Source organism: Rattus norvegicus, chromosome 8, assembly GCF_021556685.1.
Source record: "Rattus norvegicus strain SHRSP/BbbUtx chromosome 8, alternate assembly SHRSP_T2T, whole genome shotgun sequence".
In the NCBI taxonomy this organism is placed as follows: domain Eukaryota; kingdom Metazoa; phylum Chordata; class Mammalia; order Rodentia; family Muridae; genus Rattus; species Rattus norvegicus.
In genome coordinates this window covers 71,016,573-71,037,434 of record NC_141541.1, presented here as the reverse complement: position 1 = coordinate 71,037,434, position 20,862 = coordinate 71,016,573, and the positions used below count along the sequence as shown (strand labels likewise).

Genomic DNA, 20,862 nt, shown 5'->3' with positions numbered 1-20,862 from the left:
TGACTTTCCCAGGCAGGAAGTTCGTCTCTCTTCCTCGGCTCGCCCAGTCCAGTATTATAAGCTGCTGACTCTGAATTTCTCAGCCCTCTATTCCTGTCTCCGTCGAGAGACAGGAAGAAGGGTGGCTCCCAGAACTGCCACTGGGCCCTGGGCATGACTAGGTTCTCGAACTCATCTGGAAGTCTCCTTTCCTTCATCCACACTCCGTGGCTGGTTTGCCGGTGAGGCGCTAAACCCAGGCTGGCCCAATTGTCAGCCATTGTGTGCGATCCCATGGGTTGTGTGGGAGCAATGGGGCTGCCAAAGGCTACAGGTGCCAGAAGAAGAGAGGTGAACTCTCCTGCTCATCCAGGGCACATGGACTCATGGCCTCCCCCTGGTCCTGACCCCTCCCTCCATGTGGAATGTTTTTTTCTCCTGAGCCACCTCTTCCTGCTTTAGACTTGAGAATCAAGGTTCTGAGCCCACTATAATGTGGGGTTAGGTATGATTGGGAGGCTAGGTGTGGTTGGGGGCGAGATATGGTAGGGGGCTAGGTATGGAGAAGTAGGTATAGTGGGGGCTAGGTTTGGAGGGGGTGGGTATAGTGGGGGCTAGGTTTGGTGGGGGTGGGTATAGTGGGGGTAGGGAAGGCTGGAGGGTGCAGCTTAGTGGCCGTGGGTGAGTAAGGGAGGTAGGCAGTAAGCGCTGAGAGGTGGGCACAGAGCTGAGGCCCCCAAATACCCTACCTCTGTGAGGGGCTCAGAGGCTGGTGAGACACTTTCTTGAGTTTGAGTAACTGGGTACCAGGGTACTATGGTCAGTCATGTGCCCCTAAATCATTTACTGGTATAGTTTATGAACATTATATCATCACTAGGGAGCTGGAAAGTTCTCCACTCTCTCCAACTGTGTGGTAAGAACCACTCGAAGTGTGTCTGAACTTGGTTTCCTTTTCAGAGATCACAACTCCAGTGGCCAGCAGATGGCAGCCCAGGCATCTCTCGGTGCTTGTGAACTGGTTCGGTGATCCACTGGTATCAGGATTTGTTCTGGTAACTTATGGAGTAGTAGATCTATGAGGAGAACCTCAAAGAATCTGTATGAAGCTTTCAGCCTGCTCAGAATCCACATGGAGTCCAGCTCTTTCCACAAAATAATGAAGACCGAGCCATGTTTAGCTGCTCAACCCCACGATGGACAGGTTTACTGTAAGTTGCACTCTAAGGAACTGGGTGTTTGCAGCCTCCGCTGTGAACATGATGTCCTGCATCTAATGTCATCCTGCTTAGCCTCAGGAAGCTGTCTGTGCGCTTTACCTGGCCGGGTGGAGCAAGAAGCCCTGTGCAGCACAGGGAATTGGTGATACAGCAAGTAGTGGAGCCTGAAGAAAGTGCACCGTGTCTTTCAAGACCCGTTCTTCCTCTATAGCAGTGGTCCTCAGCCTTCCTCATGCTGCGGCCCTCTAATGCACTTCCTCGTGTTGTGGTAACCCACCCGTACAATTTTCACTGCTTCTTCATACCTGTAATTTTGCTACTGTGGTGGATCTGTAATGTAAATATTTGCTATGCAGGATATCCGGTATCTGATCTCTGTGAAAGGCCCAAAGGGGTCACGACCCATGACTGAGAACCGCTACTCTACAGTGTGTGCTTGTATGTCCATATCTTGGCTTGCCCGATGGCTGCCACCAGACTGAAAAGCATTAGAATATATTTTAATTATGTGTATATTTGCATGTATGTATGAGTATAGCAGCCCACAGTCACCATGAAAGGGCATCAGATCCCCTAAAGGTGGTAATAGGCAGTTGTGAGCCACCCCAGGTGGATGCTGGGAACCAAATTCAGGTCCTCTGCAAACACAGTAAACGCTCAAGTCCCCTCTCCAGCACCCGTTTGTGTTGTGTTGGGACAGGATCTCAGGCCCTCAAACTCACTGTATAATTGAAGACAGCTCTGAACTCTTGATCTCCCTGCCTCTACCTCCCAAATACACATCAGATGTCTGTGGCCATACTCAGTTCCCTGTTTGTAGGTGACAAAGGGGTTGTCTCATGGTGTTTCAGCTGGTTAAACACCCGCTCCAAGGCTGACTACAGAGGGCTGGCGGTGTACACCTACCAGGCTGCACAGTTCTCTGCATGCATGACCCTCCTTATGAAATGCAGCAGGAAACCCCTCTGGCCCCATTTGGGGCTGAATTTGTTCACTTTATACTTGAAACTTGGCCCTCCCGGCTAGAGGCCAGCACCTCACCTGGACTTCACGGACTTCTGCTGGCTCCGTTGCCTTTTACCACTCTGTGGACTGACACCCCTCCCTGTGGAAGGGGCTTTAGGCAAGGGGCCTTCCTCCCATCCCCCAGGGTACTTTGTCTATAAGGGTGCCAACCAGAGCCCCAGAAGAGCCTCCAGGGAGTGTCCTAGGTTATATGGGGGAGCGGTTCAGGACGCAGTTCAGTTGGTGGAACATTTGCCTAGCATGCAAGCCTTAGATTTGATCTCAGCATTGCATAACTCAGACATATTGTTCATGCCTGTAAGTCCAGTAGAGGATAAAGGCAGGAAGATCAGAAGTTCAAAGTCAGCCTGGACTACAGGACACTAAGTTCCTGACCCTAGCCTTGACTCCATAAATCCTGCTCTCAAAGGAATGTTCTTCCTCTTGCTACTTTCTTATGGAACTGTGTACCTCCCAAGGGCTCTTGCCTCTCAGAGAGTTGGGCACGACAGGGCAATCCTGATTCCCCCATACCCAGGAAAGTGAGTCTTGGCAAGCATCCATGTACCTGCTGGGAAGTGGTCCTCAGACTTTGCTCTCCTCACCTCCATCCCATCTATGCTTTTGTTTCAGGGCTCTCTTGGGCTAACTAGTGCCCCTGGAATCCATGTCTCCCTAGAGCCTAAGGGACTTCATCTGGAAGTTGGATCCATGGACACAGGTGAAGTGAGGTCACACACAACAGATAGGGTAGGCGCTAACTCAAGGAGAGCACTCCAGACACCACAGAGCGGGCCATGATTAATGGGTTCATAGCCCAGAACACTGAGGATGGCCTAGGTCCCACCACAGGCTAGAAGAGGCAAAGAGGCATCCTGTAGAGCCCATGAAATAGCCTTGTCAATACCTCATCCTCAGAACTGAACAGATAGACACCGGCTGTTCTCACTCACCACGCTCACGCTACCATCACAGCTGCCTTGAAAGTCATGTGGACTGCACGTGCCTGGGCAGAAAGGGACTGGGATCCCAGGGATCCCTCTAGGTACAGCCTGGACAGGCATCAAGACACCCTGTTGCCCATTTCCAGAAGAAGCAGTAGCTGCAGTCTGGGGCCACACTGAGTAGCCAGGACCTGGAGTGGTGGTCCCCAAAGGAACCCACATCAGAGTGGCCTACAGGACCCAGCCCCAGTTTCTGATTAATTCTGGTTTCTCCTGTACTCTCCTGTACTCCTGTACTCCGGGAACCAATTTTCTAGAAGCTTGATGGTAGAACTCCAGGAAGGTGAAGCTAGGCTTCATTCAGACAGCTGTCCAGGGTGTCATTCCTAGTCAACTGTCAGGCACATGGTGGCCCAAGGCTCCAGGAACTTGCTGTTCCTAACAACTTGCTTTGGTATTTTAAGATGTTTTCTTGGCTGGAGAGATGGCTCAGCAGTTAAGAGCACTGACTGCTCTTCCAGAGGTCCTGAGTTCAATCCCCAGCAACTGCATGGTGGCTCACAGCCATCTGAATGGTATCTGATGCCCTCTTCTTCAAGCAGATGTACATGCAGATAGAGCACTCATAGATAATCTTTAAGATGTTTTCTCAGGGCTGAGATGGTCCTTGCAAGCACAAGGACCCATGTTCTATCCCCAGAACCTACATAAAAAGGTCAGGTGTGGTGGTCCATGTTTATAGAATAGGTAAGGGGCCAGGGAGACAGCTGGTCCCTGGACCACTGGCCCGTGAACCTGGCTTAATGGGCAGGTCCCAGGACAATTCATGACCCTGTCTCAGAAGTGAAGAAGTGACTAGTGTTCCTGAAGGAATCCTGAGGCTGACCTCTGGGCTACACTGCCCGCACCCCATGCCTCCCACTGTTTCTTACTATTGGCTCCCCAAAATGTAGTCTTCAGGCCCCACAAATCAGGCCTGAAAAGGCAGCATCCTGGAGGAAGGCAGGGAATGTGCTGGGTGGCTGAGGGGACAGACGCATGGGGGAGCCCTGCTCCACACTGCGCCTTCTGGTAATGTCCCACATCATTGTCTGGGGAGGTGTAGCCCAGGTGTAGAACTCTGGTTGCCAAAAGCCAGGCTCTAAGAGCTTAGTCAACTTGCTGAAAGCTCAGGGCCACTTCCCATGAATGTAAACTACACCTCATTGTCTCCCAGTGACAGGCCTAGAGATTCTCTTCTTCTTTTCATTGGCATAGGCTCCTCTAAGGAACACAGCACTGAGTGGGGTCACTCAGGTCTGCCCTAAAAGAAAGCCTCACACCCTGCAGCCTAGACCCCAGACCAATAAGTCTCTCCCTTAACCCAGAACTCCCACCATACTCCCAAAGCTAGAAACAGCCACCAACCAGTCTGGGCTTCAAATCAGCCTTTATTCAGACCTCCACCCCAGCATGGGCTAGCCCATAGAAAGTCTACTAGAGAAAACTGAGGCCTAGTCCCTGAGAGCAGCAGAAAAGAGGCAGAGCCATGCACGGAGTATCCCCAAGACTCACAGCACAGACCACTCAATGCTGGCTGCTAAATAAGGTGATGGCACCTCGTGCCAAGGAGACCTATATCTGAGGCCTAGGAGGAGGTGGGCTGGGGAAAGGCAGGAGCCACCATGCTGGGAACAAAGGCACAAGGCAGGTGGTGAAAGATTCTGGCTGCACTGTCTCAAGAGACTGACTTGTAATGTCTCAGACCCTTACAATGGGTCTCAGGGAATCTATAAAACAAGGGCTTGAGAATTCTGCCTTCCATGCAGCTCAGAACCCAGGCCAGCTCCAAGAGCTTCACTGACAGTGTGACCAGGAGGAGGGGTGGGGGATATAGTAAAAGAACAGCTCTTCCTTGCTGCTGCTGCTGCTCCAAGGGAATCAGTAACCACCAGTCCCCAGAGCCACTTGGAACCATAGGAGCCGTCCAGAACAAATGAAGCCCAGAGTTGGAATTGCTCTGTTTAAAGCACAAAAGAAGTTGTGACCCAGAAACCTAGGGCCCAGGGGTAAGCAGTTTCAGGTGCCAGGAGCCAGGCAAGTAGCCGAGTCTCTTGTTTCTGTCCTGCCCAGCCCTCACCTGCATGCCACCAGAAGACATCTCCATAAGGCCAGCCCAGTGCTGAGAGATAGGGATGTTTCGGGCACCTCTAATGGTAGTGAAATACAGGGGAGGGCAGGGGCGATCTTGGCCTTCATATACTTCGCCAAAATAAACTCCATCTTAAGTCCAAAGCAAAACAAACAAACAAACCCAAAACCTGACCAGAACAGTTGAGTCTCTCAACAACACACTCTGCCAATCTCTGCCCCCAATGCATAGTTCATATTACCACAGTGCACGTATGCACACATACAAATACCATGGCCTGTTGCCCCCACTGAGCCTCACTGTTGGTTGCTAACATGGAGTGTGTAGAAGGCCCAGGGCTCAGGAACATAGATGACACCAGGGTACTTCTTTCTGAGCACAGGGTCATTCCACAGCCAGGCAACCCACAGAGCCACCAGTAAGAGGGTGAGCGCGAAGGAACAGAAGAGGAAGAGGCCATTGCTGTCCAGTAACAGGCGCCTACGCTTCTGGTGCAAAACGAGAGCCAGCATGGCGAAGAAGGTGAAGATGAAGAGGATGAAGATCTGGCCCTCGGTCACCAGGTACCTGGAGAAAGAGAACAGGGGTGGAGGTGAAGAGGGTGCCATGGCAACCCCATCCCTGGCATCCTTCTGGACCAAGTCCCAGGCTGCCCTCCCGATCAATCAGAACAGCTCACCTAGGGAATGGACCAGTGAGCCCAGAGGCATCAGACTGCTCTGACTTTAAGTGGTTTAATAATAATATTCTGCTGGATAGTTAGGTGAGGTGGTGCATGACTTTAATCCCAACACTGGGGAAGCAGAGGCAGGCAGATCTACAGAGTGAGTTCCAGGACAGCCAGACCTATGCACACAGCTGAAAACATACTTCAAAATAATAATAATAATAATAATAATAATAATAATAATAATAATAATAATAATAATAATAATAATAATATCAGCTGGGTGTGGTGGCTCACAGGTTTACTCTATACCCAGGAGGCAGAGGCAGAGGCAGAGGCAGAGGCAGAGGCAGACTAGTCTCTCTGTCTGCCACACAGCAAGTTCTAAAACTATGTATTGAGAATCACAGGATATCTGGGCTTTGGTCTCTGTCTTTTCTTACCACATTAGGACACTTCCACATGACAAAAACTGGCCCTGGAGGAGCAAGAGAACACTGTGCAACACATGGTCTCAGGTCTCATACTTCCTGAGGCCTCATCTCCTGTCTGCTTGGTTTCTGGAGACATTTGAGTTTGGGGATACCATCCCAATACATGAAGGCTATTGTCATTACTGTCCCCTTGAAGGCTGGACCGCTGTCATCTCCTAGAGATGTTGCAACCCTGAGTGCAGAGCACTCAGAGGCACTTGGAGGCATCTACAAGGTTACCTACCTGTCTTCCTCTAGGGTGTCCTGATGCCGACCTGTTCACTTAAAGAGTTCCACCTTTACAACCTAGTGATCTGGGACCTTGGGGACGTCACGCAACAACTTTGAATGACAACTTCAAGGCTGTTTTCTCCCTTATGAGGGCAACATAAACAGCCTCACCTCTCAAGGGTTGTGTGTATCTCTTACTTGGAAAACATTTCATTCATGAACGGTGCACTGTTATGAATCTGCCAATGTCACACTAACATGTCAGGGTAAGACTGTGCCGATAAGCATGCCCAGGTCAAGCCTCTCTCTCTCTGTGGCATAAATGCTACTATCTCTAATCCCACCCTCAAGGAGAACATAGATTAGCTCTAGTGGGCCTGCTTGTAGACAGGACAGGCCCTGGAAGTGGCTAGTTCTGACCCAGGAAGAAAGGGCCTTTTTCATGTGGAGGGGGCTTCCCACCTAAGGAGAACTGGGTTCTGCTGGGAATGATGGGAGAGAAGGGTCCGGCTGAGGCCTGAGAAGGGAGTCTAGCACAGGGACCTCGGGAAAACAAAGAAACAGGAGAGGGCACTAGACAGGGAATTCCCCAGTCTGTCCATGTCATCTTGGCACCATGGTACTCTTCTCTCCCAACTGGATCCCAACATCTCCTGAGATGGGGACAAGGCCAGTATAACTCCTATTTCAGAGGGGTAAACTGAGGCTCAGGAGGATTCACAGGATATGGAGCTAGAGGTAGACTTCTGGCCTCAAGGTGGCTCTGACATGCTGAGAGATATCTACTTAGAGCTGACCATCCTGGTTACAGTCCTCACTCAACCCAGGAAGCAGAAGAGGCCTGGGGATGGCAAGTCTTAGGTGGACTCACAGTACAGGTCCGTGGTCAAGTGCGATCGAGTTTGTGTGTCTCTGTGTCTGTGTCTCTGTCTCTCTCTGTCTCTCTCTGTCTGTCTCTGTCTCTGTCTCTGTCTCTGTCTCTGTCTCTCTCTCTCTCTCTCTCTCTCTCTCTCTCTCAGACAGGGCCCATATAGCCCAACATGGCCTCAAACTTATTATACAGCCAATGCTAACAGCCTTCAACTCCTGCTCCTCCTGTCTCTACCTCCCGAATGCTAGCATTACAGGAGTGACCCATCACACCCAACACTGTTTAAGTGTGGCTTTTACTGTGGTGGCTCATCCAGTCCCTGTGCCCTTTGTCCCACCCCATGTGCCAATATCTACTCACCAGTAGTATATACCACTGGGCACCACCAGGAGCAGGGCAGGCCCTGGCATGTGGCTCTCGGCCTTGGAGGTAGTAAAACAGCCACTGAAGTACATGAAGAGGATGAGGAAGAAGGGGATGTACCTGTGACACAGAGGCAACGGCGTTATAGGCCCGGCCAGGGGCCGTCCCCATCACCTTTCCACTGGTCCCTTGAATTGTCACATAGGGTGTCATCGTGTTGGCATGTCACCCACACTGCTCTACATCCAGCCTTTTCTGCCCTGGGAGTCAAGGTGGGAGGAACAGAAACTAAAAGAAGAGTCCCAGACCCCTGTGTGAAAACTGAGGTGAAGGGGTGGGCGCCATGGCAACCCCCTCCTGCCTGGCTTCCCTCTCTGGACTTGGTACCTGCCCTGTCCCTCATTCTACATGGAGATGAGAGGATAAGGGCTCTGTCTCATCCATGTGCTTCGAATACCAGCAAGTCCAGTGCCACACTAGCCTGGAAATTGGGCTACCCACCAGGGCTGAGGTTGTAGAGAACACAGTGCTGGGGGAACCCAAGGAGAGCTGTGAAGCCCCTCGCTTACCCTCAGCCAACAGCTCCTATCTCATCTCAAAGTATGGCTTCTCCCCTGCCACAGGGGACTCCCTTTCTCCTTCTAACACACACACACACACACACACACACACACACACACACACACTAATGCATGCAGGCACACACATGCACACTTGCTCATACTCCCCTCACATCCAATCCTTTTCTGTCATATGACACCCAGACCCACAATACACAGTCCACTCCCTCAACCTCTCCTGAGCTCCCAGCCTGTTCCTCCTCTCCCAACTTCCAGAGGGAAGAGTCACCTGTCAAGGTCAGGATGAGCTGGCAAGAGAGGCGGGTTCAGAGGGCCCCTAGCACCTTCTGAACCAAGAGAATAAAGCTCCATAATCTCAGACAGACTGACAGACACCAGAACTGGGCATGTGTTGAGGGAGGAGCCTCAGTGCTGGCCCATCACCTCCCAGCTAACAACTGTTCTCACCTCTTTCCTCTGGCTTTAGTTTATCTTTCTTGTGTAGGGTGAAGAGCAGCAGAGGAAAACCTCTTTATCTGAGCCCTGACTCTGACTGCATGCGCCTGAGATTTTCCTGTCTGGCAGTACTGGTGGTGGTAGGGAGATTCCCCTGGGAGCTCTAAGATGGAGAACACAAACTGTGCCACCCAGACCTGGCCCTGCTGGCTCTTCTCAGCTTTCTACATCCACAACCGTCTCCCGCACCCGACCCACAACCATCTAAGTGTGCTTGCTTATCAGAGCTACAGTCCACACTCCCCAACCCCAGACACCAGCATGGTTCATGAGGACAAATATCTGCTTGCTGCCCTCTAGTGGCCACTGTGGGAACTTCAAGTAGGAAGGAGGCACTAAGAGGCCCCCTTAAGGCCAAAGGAAAGTAGTTGGGTCTTCCTAGCATGCCGACCAGGGGTCCCACTCATAACACCTTTACTGAGAAGAGAATGCCATCCCAGATGCTCCACTCACTACTTGGAGGCCTGGGATCCAGGGAGCCTTGCCCAGTATCTCTTGGTGCCTGGACCCTGGATGGAACGTAGAGTGGTCAGCCCGTCACTCACCACATGCAGTGGCCCAGGTACTCGTCATAGTAGTACAGCAGCTCAAAGGAGTCGATCTGAGAAGGCACAGGGATGGCAGAGTGAGGGAGGCTGAGACCTACTCCTGCCCTTTCAACTGCCCACTCCCACATGCCAGTCTCATTCCCTCCCTAGGGTACCAGAGGAGCCATGCAGAACCAGTTACTGTGCCATGTTTTTTGTTTTGAGACAGGGTCTTGCTATATGAACCAGGCTGGTCTTAAACTTGTAGCAATTCCTGTCTCTTTGTCCCGAGTGCTGGGGTTACAGACATGCACTTCACAGCCAGTCAGACAATTAGGAGCACATTAGTTTGGGTGGAGGTAGACAACAGTGCCCTCACTTAGGTGCTTGCTTGTAATCCTAGCACTCCAGGAGGCAGAGACAGGAGGATCAGGAGTTCAAGGTCATCCTTGCCCACTTACAGGAACTGTAGTCAGCCTGGGCTGTATGAGGCATGGTGACTAGCAAGGGAGCCTCTTTAGCCTCTAAGAACAGAGGCCCCAGATGCAGCTTTGGTAGAGCGGGTAGGGAGGAAGCCTCACCAGAGTCTCCGGCTTGAGATTCTTGATTATGGGGTTCTCTCTGACAGACAAGTGGTGCTGGTACCCGCTGAAGAGCAAGCGGTGGTTGACTGAGTCGCCCACCAGGTGGATGCTGGCTCCCATGATGAATGTGATGATGCTGACATAGATTATCGACCGCGGCAGCGTTCGGGGGGACCGCTCCATCAGCTGAGGTGAAGAGAGGTCCACGGCATGCCCCTGCCTCAACTTCAATGTGTGATAGCCTTTGCCTCCCTTCCCTCAGAAAACTGGGATAGAAAGCCCCTCTGGAAGTTGTGGGTTCCTTAGTAGGGCAGCCTAGCTCCAGATCACAGTAGGGGATAAACCCAGCAGGGTCTGCCGGACACACACTTCCTCTCCAGGAACATGGGTGGAGGAGTTGGTACCAGAGCTTCAAGGTAGGAGTCCTGACCAGGCCTGGCCCTGCCACTACCTCAGCGTATCCTGTGTAGGCCTTGGGTGGGCTAGCATGACGACAGACCTGATTTTTGAGTGACAGGCCCCAGCAAACAGAAAATGTCAGGGTGTACGAAATGAGCGTGGGTGTTCTAAAACCACAGAAACTATCTTGAGGCTGGGCTTCTCCTACTTTTAGAGATTTGAAATGTCTTTCATTTTAACTTTTTAAGATTTATTTATGTATATGGATATACCAGAAGAGGGCATCAGTTTGTGAGCTACCATGTGGTTGCTGGGAATTGAACTCAGGAGCTCTGGAAGAGCAGTCAGTGCTCTTAACCACTGAGCCATCTTTTAAGCCCTCATTTTTAAATTTTTAAAGAAATATTTACCTATTTTTTGTGTGTATTTATGTAGGTACACATGAAAAGGTCAGAGGGCAATCTGTGGGAGTTGTTTCTCTTCTGTCGTGTGGGGAAGAGATTCAGGCTGTCAGGCTTGGCAGCAAGCATCTGACCCACTGAACCAGCTTACCAGCTCACGACACGTGCATTCCTGCGTGCATGTATGTGTGCGTGCATATAAGACACAGAGACGGAGCAGAGAGGATGTGAGGAGACAGGCCAGTCTGTACCTTTAGCAGAAGGAATGGTGTGATGATATTGTAGGCCATGTGGAAGTAGTCCCCAACACTCGGCTTGTTGAGAGGAAACCACTGGATCGGGAATACCAGCTGGGGAAGAGAGTATGCGCTCACAGGAAGGCCTGCAGACTCACTGGACAGTGAGTGCTTCCTGTGTTCTCCTGGAACTCCTTTAGCAGCCCCAGGCCAAAGGACTCCCAGAAAGAGAAACTGAGTCCACAGACAGTAAATGGACTGTCCCAGTCGTACGCGATACACAGAAACCCAGGGCCTATCTTACATCCTAGGCCCTCTACATGGCAGTACTTTTTATTCAATGTTTATTTTTCACAGTTTTATGTTTTATTTAATCTTTTATCTAAGGACAAAACACATTTACAACCTGAAATCCTTCCTGATTAGAAAGACCTTTATCACAGTCATGTCTGTTTTATCCACTGACGGCCGGGGGAGCATCAAATGCCTGCTGAATCTTTCGATGTGCAGGGCTGTGTAGGTCTTTCACTCTTTGATTAGGTTTAGTTCAAGGCATTTTGTTTTGTTTTTCAGGCTACTGTGACTGGGACTGTCTTTCTGATTTCTTTCTCAGTCTGTACCTGCTATAGAGGAAGATGACTACTGATTTGGGCATGTTAATTTTGTAACCTGCCACTTCACTGGAAGTTTTGTTTTGTCTTCAGACAAGTCTCTCCACGTAGCTCACACAGGCCATCACAGTGCATGTTTACTATGGAAGGTTCGGCTTCGTTAATAGAAATGGCAATTTGCGGGGCTGGGGATTTAGCTCAGCGGTAGAGCGCTTACCTAGGAAGCGCAAGGCCCTGGGTTCGGTCCCCAGCTCCGAAAAAAAAGAACCAAAAAAAAAAAAAGAACCAAAAAAAAAAAAAAAAAAAAGAAATGGCAATTTGCATATGTTGCTATAGAGATATATTCTAACGTAAGCAGTCGAGGTGCAGAATATAGAGCATAAAACAAAATTTCCTTTGTTTAGGAAAAAAAAAGAAATTTCTATATAATCAAAGAAAGAAGTAGAAAAGTATACACCCCAAGCCCTTAGAGTCAGGGCAGGAAAGAGACCAGGAAGGCCCAACACTTTCTTATTTTGGGACTTCTACTTTTACTACTTGGAAGTGACTTTAATTATTATAAATTTGGTCAGCTATAGTATGTAAAACCAGCTGACAGGCTTCCCCTCCAGAGGACAATGAGGGAGGGCAAATATGCTCCGTTCCCTTCCCCAAGGCCTTCCTTCTGGCTCAGTGATTTGGTTAAACCTGGTTTGACTACAAGGTGGGCTACAGGGAACACAGGACTCCACCAGGCTTTCTCTCTTGCATGGCTGGCCAGTCAACAGCTACAGACTATAAAAGCCCCTGGGTTGGCTACAAGAAGTGATGTCTGTAAGGCTGCCCAGCAGGACTCAGTCTCACACTTACCATGGCAATAGGGCGGCCAAAGTCCAGAACCCAGTTCTGCAGTGTGAAGTAGAACCAGAGGTCAAAGTGGAAGGGGGCTGTGCGGTCTTTGTCCTCAGCCTTCGCGGAGCCATGCCTGGGTAGGAACGAAGAGACTAGGGTCAGCCCTCTCTCCTCCTGATTTGCCATCAATCCAAAGGAAAGACAGGTCTAGGCACTGGAAGACAGAACGTGCTTGTTATCTAGATGGGAAACCAGTGTAGTTAAGAGGACAGTGGGTTCCAGTTGCCCTAAATACCCTGTGACCCATGGGGAAGTCATTGTCAAGCCTCCATTATAGAATGATGGCGGAAACAAAGCAAGACATGAAAGATGAGTGAGGTGATCTGGACAGATGGCTCAGTGGTGAAGAGCACTGGCTGCTCCTCCAGAGGTCCTGAGTTCAATTCCCACAAGGTGGTTCACAACCATCTGTAATGGGATCCAATGACTCCTTCTGGTGTGTCTGAAGACAGCAAAAGTATACTCACATACATGAAATAAAATAAAGACGAATGAGAGACATCAAGCATGGTGACAGATGCTGGCAGCAGTCCACCTTCACGAAGCACTGTCTGACTGCATAAGCTCTCTCATGAATCTACACGCACATGAGTTGCATCATGTGCCTAAGAAGGTCAGATCCCCTAGAGATGGAGTTCCAAGTGGTTGTGAGCTGCCTGACTTGGGTGCTAGGAACTGAACGCTGGTCCTCTGCAATACTCAGTGGTACGCACGTAAAACCACTGAGCCATCTCTCCAGTCCCGAGTTGATGGGTATTATGGGTGTGTGTGTGTGTGTGTGTGTGTGTGTGTGTGTGTGTGTGTGTGTGTAGCTAGGAATGGAACCCAGGGCCTTGACACGTTAGGCATGTGCCCCACTGTGGAGCTACCCCACCACCTACTCACTGCATTCCTTTAACCTTACACTCTTTGAGAGTTGACTGTTACCCTCCTTTTTATAAGTGGAGGGGAAAGCATCCAAAATACCACGTCTCTGGCCCCAGGGTTGGACCTAAATGATCAGGCTCCAGAGTCTATTCTTATAAACTCCATCCTACAGTGTGTGCATGGTGACTGGTCCGTGGGAACGGTCACAGAACAGTGAGGACAGCAGTGGGACCACAGTCCACCTTGCCTCCTCAACTGTGCAGAGGCACTTGGGGGGTGGGCTGGGGCACTGGAATTTTATCTTCCTCACCAGTAAACATCAGAGTCTGAGAAAGAGGCCAGCAAGCCCACAGTGGTGGGCTGGAGAGATGGCTCAGCGGTTAAGAGCACTGGCTGCTCTTCCAGAGGTCCTGAGTTCAAATCCCAGCAACCACATGGTGGCTCACAACCTCCTGTAATAGAATCTGATGCCCTCTTCTGGTGTGTCTGAAGACAGTGACAGTGTACTTATACATAAAATAAATAAATCTTTAAAAAAAAAAAAAGGACCTGGTGGTATAAGAAACACGAGGGGAAGTAAGTACCACTGGACAACACAACCCTGTCCCCTCCTCAAAGCACTTGGTCCCCTGCTACTCACAGATGCACCGAAGTTCACGGGCATCGCCCCTTCCTATGGGAGGGCTTCTCTAAAAAAGCTTTTCCAAACCACAACAGCAGTTCTGCGGGAACAAACTTTTCCTCAGTAACTCAAGCCAGTCATGGCAGCATGAAACTAGTGCTGTGCTCTTCCATTTAGGCCCTCAGAAGGGGAGCCTTCTTTTTTCTTTCTTTTTTTTTTTTTTTTTTTTTCCGGAGCTGGGGACCGAACCCAGGGCCTTGCGCTTCCTAGGTAAGCGCTCTACCACTGAGCTAAATCCCCAGTCCCAGGGGAGCCTTCTTTTAAAAAATGCTTTTAAACCAGTAATGAGCATGAGCATGCACGCATACCACGCCATGCATATGCACGTTAAAAGAATTTGTTCGAGGCTGCTCTCTTTTCCACCATGTAGGTCCTGGGATCAAACTCAGACGTTCAGGCTTAGTGGGTACTTTAATGCCGGGAGCCAAGCCCGCTTTTACACCCTGTTTCAGGAATGTTCTCAGGAATGTCTCAGGCCCACTTTTGCAGCCTCTGTGTCTGGGAACCTAGCCAGTTATCTGTTCTTATCAGTACACCCCAATTTATGGTTTAGGATTGCAGGAACCAAAAGAACAGTGGGATGGCGGTGACAATGATGAATTGGTCTTGGGCCTGTGTGGCATTCCCGCTTGCTTGTCTTTATAACCCACTGCCTTGAAATAAAGTTTGAGAGCTTGATCAGACTACGACTTGCTCTCCTTCTTCGCATCTCCTGTCCCCCACTCTTTTGCCCCCTCCTCAGGTTTCGCTGAACACCGGCCCCCACCCCCAGGTTGGGGAACTTTAACCCACAGAGCCATATCAGCAGCATCAAAGGAGTGATCATTAAGGTTCCCCCAGCTCTCCAACCTCCCCATCAGTCTCTCTTACAGCAAGTTTACTACCCAGAGACAAAACGCTAGTAACTCCTAGGATGACGGGGAGTCTCACTAACCTGTGTGTGTGTGACACAGATCCCTGACCTCCAGAGATCAGCTCTGTCCCTGGCTTGGGCTGTCTTAAAACCATCACTGTGGCCAGGTCAGTACCCCTCCCCTATGGGCACATGGTCCTCTATAAGTGTTGTTGTGACTGTCTTATATTTGCTGGACTCCTCAGCTAATGAGCTCCTGGGAATCCCAAAGATAAATAGATGGACCAAGCCACCCAGGACCAGGGAAGCAGCCTCTGGACATCTGTGGTCCTGTAAAAGGCAAAGTAGGCAGAGCAGACTTTCCCCATTCAGCATAGCCTTCTGTCCCCTGCCTTAGTGTCCTCCCCACACTCCACTGATCACCAACTGTGCAAGATGCTACAAACCGACTCATAGCATCTCAGCTAACCCCAGGCAGTGGCATCAGAGGCAGGGGTGTTCCCTACTGTTTTTACTTAGACAAAGATGCTGAGACTCTGAGGTTAGAGTTCAGACACTGTTGCCCAAGTAGTAAGGAGCTGCTGTGACTACTTTTATTACCTCTTCCCCAACTCTTACTTCTTCCCCAAGAGGTAGTGTTAGCCAACAGGGAGGGTTTGGCAAATTGGGGAAAGAGAGCCTTCTGATGTTGGCTCTCTAGGATGCAAGCCACAAGGCTGTCCATGGTTCAAGGTTCCAGCCTCCAAAAACAGCACACACACACACACACACACACACACACACACACACACACACATGCTCGCACAGGCATGCACACTCAGGCAGAGTGTTCATATGTTACATGGTAGGCTGCCTCAGGCCATATGTGCTGGCACCTTTTGCTAGCAGGGTGGGTGCTGAGTTCACACTATCTGCCACTGAAATGCAGGAGTTCAGGATAGTACACAACTCAAGCCTGGGTCTCTGTGCTCTGCCTACTATTCCGATCACTGTAATAAGCCGGCTGGCATTTGAAGTCAATCTAGAACAGGACCAATGTATCCAGGAACAATATGCAGAGCCTACCAGAAAGTAAGGGTGCTTTAAGGTGGGGATGGCGCTTTTAACCAGGAAGAAAAGTTGCGGGGCTGGGGATTTAGCTCAGTGGTAGAGCGCTTACCTAGGAAGCGCAAGGCCCTGGGTTCGGTCCCCAGCTCCGAAAAAAAGAACCAAAAAAAAAAAAAAAAAAAAGTTGCATGTGAGCAGGAGGAAAAGGCCTGGGGAGGAAGAGAGAAGGCACTGCAGAAACCCCAGGCCTAAGAGGGACAAAATGGTAGAGCTGTCCAGGCCCAAGACAGGGCAGATATTCAGGTTAACTATGCAGACTGCTCAGAGTTCGGTGAAAGCACCCCAGGAGAGTCCCTGTTTGTTCCTTCCTCTTTATGACTTTCAGAACAGGCCTCACACACACACCTCACGTGAGTGATGAAGAGTTTGCAGGGAGGAGGCGGGTACTCCGGGTGTTTCATTCTGAAGCCCCCAACTCAGACAGAGCTGGGATGTTTGGTATAAAGAATTAAGGGGGTGGGGGGTTGGGGATTTAGCTCAGTGGTAGAGAGATTGCCTAGGAAGCGCAAGGCCCTGGGTTCGGTCCCCAGCTCCGGAAAAAAAAAAAAAGAATTAAGGGGGCAGGAGAGATGGCTCAGTGGTTAAGAACACCCCACTACTCTTCCTAGAGGTCCTGAGTTCAATTCCCAGCAACCACATGGTGGCTCACAACCATCTGTAATGGGATCTGATGCCCTCTTCTGGTGTATCTGAAGTCAGCTACAGTGTGCTTATATATAATAAATGAATAAATCTTTAAAAAAAAAAAAGAATTAAGGGACCAGGAGGTGTTGTATACCCCTAATCCCTGCACTCAGGAGGCAGAGGCAGAGATCTCTGAGCTCCTAGCAAGCCTGGTTTATAGATTGAGTTCTAGGACAGCCAGGACTATACAGAGAAGCCCTGTCTCAGGAATAAGAAAAGAAAAAAAGAAAAAGAAAAAAGAAAAATGGTTTTGAAAGCACACACAAGGGGAAATGGGGGCACTTGGTGCATGCCTCTAGAAATTACTGGCTCACACTAGAGGTCACAATTTCTCCCTCTATCCCAGGAAGCACTTCAGTAAATGGGAACCCCTGACCTTAGCGCAGCGTAGCTTAGAAGGGCAGGTGGGGAAAAGAGGAAGGGAAGACAGAGTTCAGGAATCCAGACTTACACACGTGAATTTTCAGAATTCTGCTCTGCTCTTCAGGTCTTTCTGTGTGCTTGCTGTGTGTGCTTTTCCTCAGCTTAATAAAAGCCTTCCCTTAACCAGCAATACATAGACAAAAGACAGGCAAACATCTGAAGCGTTTCCTTCTGTGGGGCTTTGACAGTGACGGCAGCTCACTCAGGGGAAAGGTACCTCCGCTCAACGCTCAAAGTCCTGTCCTGAATGAGCAACCTCAACTTGTTCCAAGTACCTGCCTGACTCCAAACTTCCCAGGCTGAAGCCCCAGGCCATGCTAGGCCCCCATCAGGAGGGACAGATAGAACCCAGGAGAGTGGGGAGAGCGAATGCCAGGTAACCTGAGGCAAACCTGGCCTTTGCTCCTGCTCCCCTCCTCAGCTTCCCAAGTCTACAACCCCGGGGAAACTGACACCGCGACAGCTGGGAAGCGGGTACCACACAGCAGCATCTGCAAGTCTGGGAGGAAGAAAAGCAAAGGGTTGGTCTGGAGAGCTATGCACAGGGAGTAGAGAGATGGGCTCCTCATAACCAGTGACATGCCTGACATAATGAGACCAGGACATTTCAATAAAAATGGAAGACGTGCAGACAAAAGACAATGAGAAGAAAGAAAAGGTAAAGAAACAGCTGTGGTGTCGCTCACCTTTGATCCCAGCACTCAGGAGGCAAAGGCTGGTCCATTTCTGAGTTCGAGGCCAGCCTGGTCTACAATGGAGTTCCAGGACAGCCAGGACTACATAATTGTCTAAACACAACAGAAAAACAAAGATGGCTAAAATAATGTAAACACTTTAGCATTAATGCACAGACAACAGGGAGAAAACAAGCGCAACAGCCACAAATGTAGAAGGTAATTTTGACCCCCTTAGTGCTGTGGGCAGCTTCCAAATGCCTGCTGAACTTGTGGCATGTTTTGGGAATTATACAGCCTGAGCCTCAGTCAGATTCCTTACTGCACACTGGACCAATTTCCGTATCAGAGATGAAGTAAAACTTAGAAGCGTAGAGGGACCATCAAGTGACAAGAAGTTGCATATTAATGTGCCTAAGGGCAAATCTGCCATGACAGAGTGTATATACAAACTAAGATGGCTACCGTGGTACTAAGCCAGGGAGAGCTCACAGGATGGCCACCAGTTAGAAATGTTACCAAAAGCAGCACTGCTCAGAGAATTGCCCCCAAGTCAAAAAGCAAACAGCCCATGAGTTCTTCCAGAACTATGAAAAAGCTGGCCTCAGCCAGTCTCTCAAAACTTCCCCACCATCCCAAGCCACACGAGGGACTTGCTAAAATTCACCTGGTGCACACCAGTGCTCAAAACTCCTCATGGGTCTTTGGTACCTATGGTATATGGAGTATACATTTTTAACAGTTCACTCAGGGTGAGGAAAGTAAGGGGCCTACTGTTCAAGCAGTAAGCAGCCTCTCCACCCAGAACAGGTACGTACCACCTCCAACTTCAGACTCTAGGGGCTTCTTGTCCCACTCTGGGGCACTCAGGGCACTTTGAAGTGTGTCCAGTCCCTGTGGTTTATTTTCTCTTACACCTGTGACTTTCCCAACACCAGTACACGACTTGTCTTTCCTCCCATTCTTCCACTGTCTACCATGCTATGTAATCACTACCGACTGAACTAAATCCCCCTAGAAACCTGCCTCTGCCTCCTGAGTGATGGATGGATGGGGTTAAAGGCATAGCCTCATGCCCGGCCCAACGGCCTTAAATGTCTGTCCTCTGCAGAGTCTTGTACTACTCAACTTCCTCTAGAAGACTTTCATGATTAGCTGTCATCTGCTTTAGCTCGACTTTCGACTTTCCAGTTTGCCACAGGGCACATGACAGGTGCTTAATCAATACGTGTGACAAGCAGGGAATGTTGATGGTCAGGGAAGCGGATAGAGGGAGACTGGGGGAAAATGATGAAAGGGCAGGTATTGCGCCTCTGGCTCTGTCCTGTGCAGCCTAAACATCTCCCCTCTGAGGGAAGGGCTCTCTCATTCAGGAGAGAAGCGTTCCACTTCCCGCTGTCCCCGGTTAACGGCCCACTTTTCCTGGGCCCCGAGCCTCCTGATTCAGAGCAAAGTCACAGTCTTCCCCAGAGCAGGAGGTTCCTGAAAACTTGGAAGTGGCACGGGGACTCAGCAGAGCTGGCCGGGATGACCTCCGAGTAGCCTACCCCTGCAGTTCCCCTAACCCTGGCGAGGTCTCTCAAACTCTGGGGCCCCTCGCGGCCTCCCTGTCCCCGCTCCGCGCCCACCTGGCCTGCAAGAACGCGACACCGGGGCCGCCAGCCGCTCCGGGGAGCTGCCGCCTCCGCGCCGCCGCCTCCATGGCCGCCACGCTCGGCCTCGCCTTCCGGGAGGAGAGACGGATGCGCGTGCCGCGCGGAGCCTCGGCGCCTAGCGCGGGGAAGGCTGGGCGGGAGGTGAGCGCGGGGCCCCGGGGCGGGCGGGAGGGAAGCGAGCGCGGGGCCCAGGGGCGGGAGAAAGGGGAGGGGAGGAGCTGGAGGTTGGAGGGGAGGAGGGAAGGGAGGAGGAAGAGAAGGGAGGGGGAGAAACTGGAGAAAAGAGTAGGGGGAGAACTGGTGAAGGGAGGAGGATGGGGAGGTGCTTAGGGCGGGACCGGAGTGGGGGTATGGGACGGAGGAAAGAGAAGGGGGAGGGACTGAAAGAGGAAGGAGAGAGGAAGGAGGAAGGAGAAGGGAGAAGGAAGGAGGAGTGGGGGAAGGGGAAGAGGAGGGAGAAAGCAGGGGAGGGCGATCTCTGCTTGAGAAGGAGGGGCCTAACTTACGTCCCAGAGGTCTGAGCTGGATCTGCACTGTGTGGACGCCTGGCGCCTGGGTGGTTGTGTTTGTTTGTTTGTTTGTTTGTTTGTTTGGGTTTTTTCCCTTGAGTCCTCTGTATTTCTGCAGGAAGGAAGCCTTGCCTAGCCGGGCTTGAGAGTACTGAATGGAGGTGAACCTGGGATCCAGAATGATCAAGCTGTGAGGTCATCAAAAGATCTGGGGTCTATGAGTCCTTTAAATTGTACTGGAAGCACTCCTTCCTCGAATTAAAGACTGAGCAATCAACTATCACCTGTACTTTGATGGGTGAAGAGTACAGCGAATTCTCTCCTAGTTGGGGGGCAGTGAGATGATCCAGAATCCAGTCCTGGCTTTGTCATTCGGGCTTGGCTTGCAATGACCCACCCCTCGAACTCCCACACCCTGTCCAAAGGCTGGCTAGTATGGAAGAAAGGATCAGAAAGAAGAACACTGCTCAGGGAAATGAGTGACTGATGCTGGCATGGGGAGGAACAAGTTTAGACTGGACCCCTCCATCCCTGAGAACCTCAGGAAGCAGCTCAGGAAGGGCACTGGCAGGAGACTGGCATATGTGTGCATTACAGTCTCAGCCCATCCACAGGTGGGGGAGAAGAGCCAGAACTGAAGATGGAGGAGGGGCAGCCTGTAGGGAGGGCTCCAAGCTCTAATGAAGGTCTCGGACTATAACAGTAAGCAGGGAGGGGGGCACATGCACAGTGGTGTGGGAGTATCTTTTTTGGATGCATGGCTGTAAGGGGAGAGGAGTTTAAGTGTGACCACGTTCTG

The 20,862-nt window shown here is 50.7% G+C and overlaps 1 protein-coding gene and 1 long non-coding RNA gene across 5 annotated transcripts; one reads left to right on the top strand and one right to left on the bottom strand.

Moving 5' to 3' along the window:
• The first annotated feature begins 30 nt into the window (after positions 1-30).
• LOC148004196 (uncharacterized) lies at positions 31-2,926 on the top strand. 2 transcript variants are annotated; one of them, XR_015627772.1, is made up of 3 exons: positions 83-221; positions 940-1,190; positions 2,838-2,926. It is a non-coding gene; the product is annotated as an uncharacterized LOC148004196 (long non-coding RNA). The 2 variants fall into 2 exon arrangements; XR_015627771.1 differs by lacking the exon at positions 2,838-2,926 and having other exon boundaries at positions 31-221; positions 940-2,129.
• A 1,634-nt stretch (positions 2,927-4,560) lies between these two features.
• Cln6 (CLN6, transmembrane ER protein) lies at positions 4,561-19,671 on the bottom strand. 3 transcript variants are annotated; one of them, XM_087562076.1, is made up of 8 exons: positions 19,528-19,671; positions 17,912-18,013; positions 12,568-12,763; positions 11,123-11,221; positions 10,069-10,257; positions 9,506-9,561; positions 7,882-8,004; positions 4,561-5,846 (listed from the first exon to the last, which is right to left on the bottom strand). In XM_087562076.1, exons 3-8 carry the CDS (start codon positions 12,733-12,735, stop codon positions 5,576-5,578), a joined length of 906 nt encoding a protein of 301 aa, XP_087418202.1. In that variant the 5' UTR covers positions 12,736-12,763; positions 17,912-18,013; positions 19,528-19,671; the 3' UTR covers positions 4,561-5,575.
• Positions 19,672-20,862: the final 1,191 nt, after the last annotated feature.

Excerpts from the sequence above, each read along its gene's own strand:
- Cln6 (XM_087562076.1), bottom strand. The coding sequence starts at position 12,735 with ATGGCAAATCAGGAGGAGAGAGGGCTGACCCTAGTCTCTTCGTTCCTA. Across the intron at positions 11,222-12,567 it reads TTGGCCGCCCTATTGCCATG|CTGGTATTCCCGATCCAGTG; the intron begins GTAAGTGTGAGA and ends TCTCTTCCCCAG. Across the intron at positions 9,562-10,068 it reads ATCTCAAGCCGGAGACTCTG|ATCGACTCCTTTGAGCTGCT; the intron begins GTGAGGCTTCCT and ends GTGCCTTCTCAG.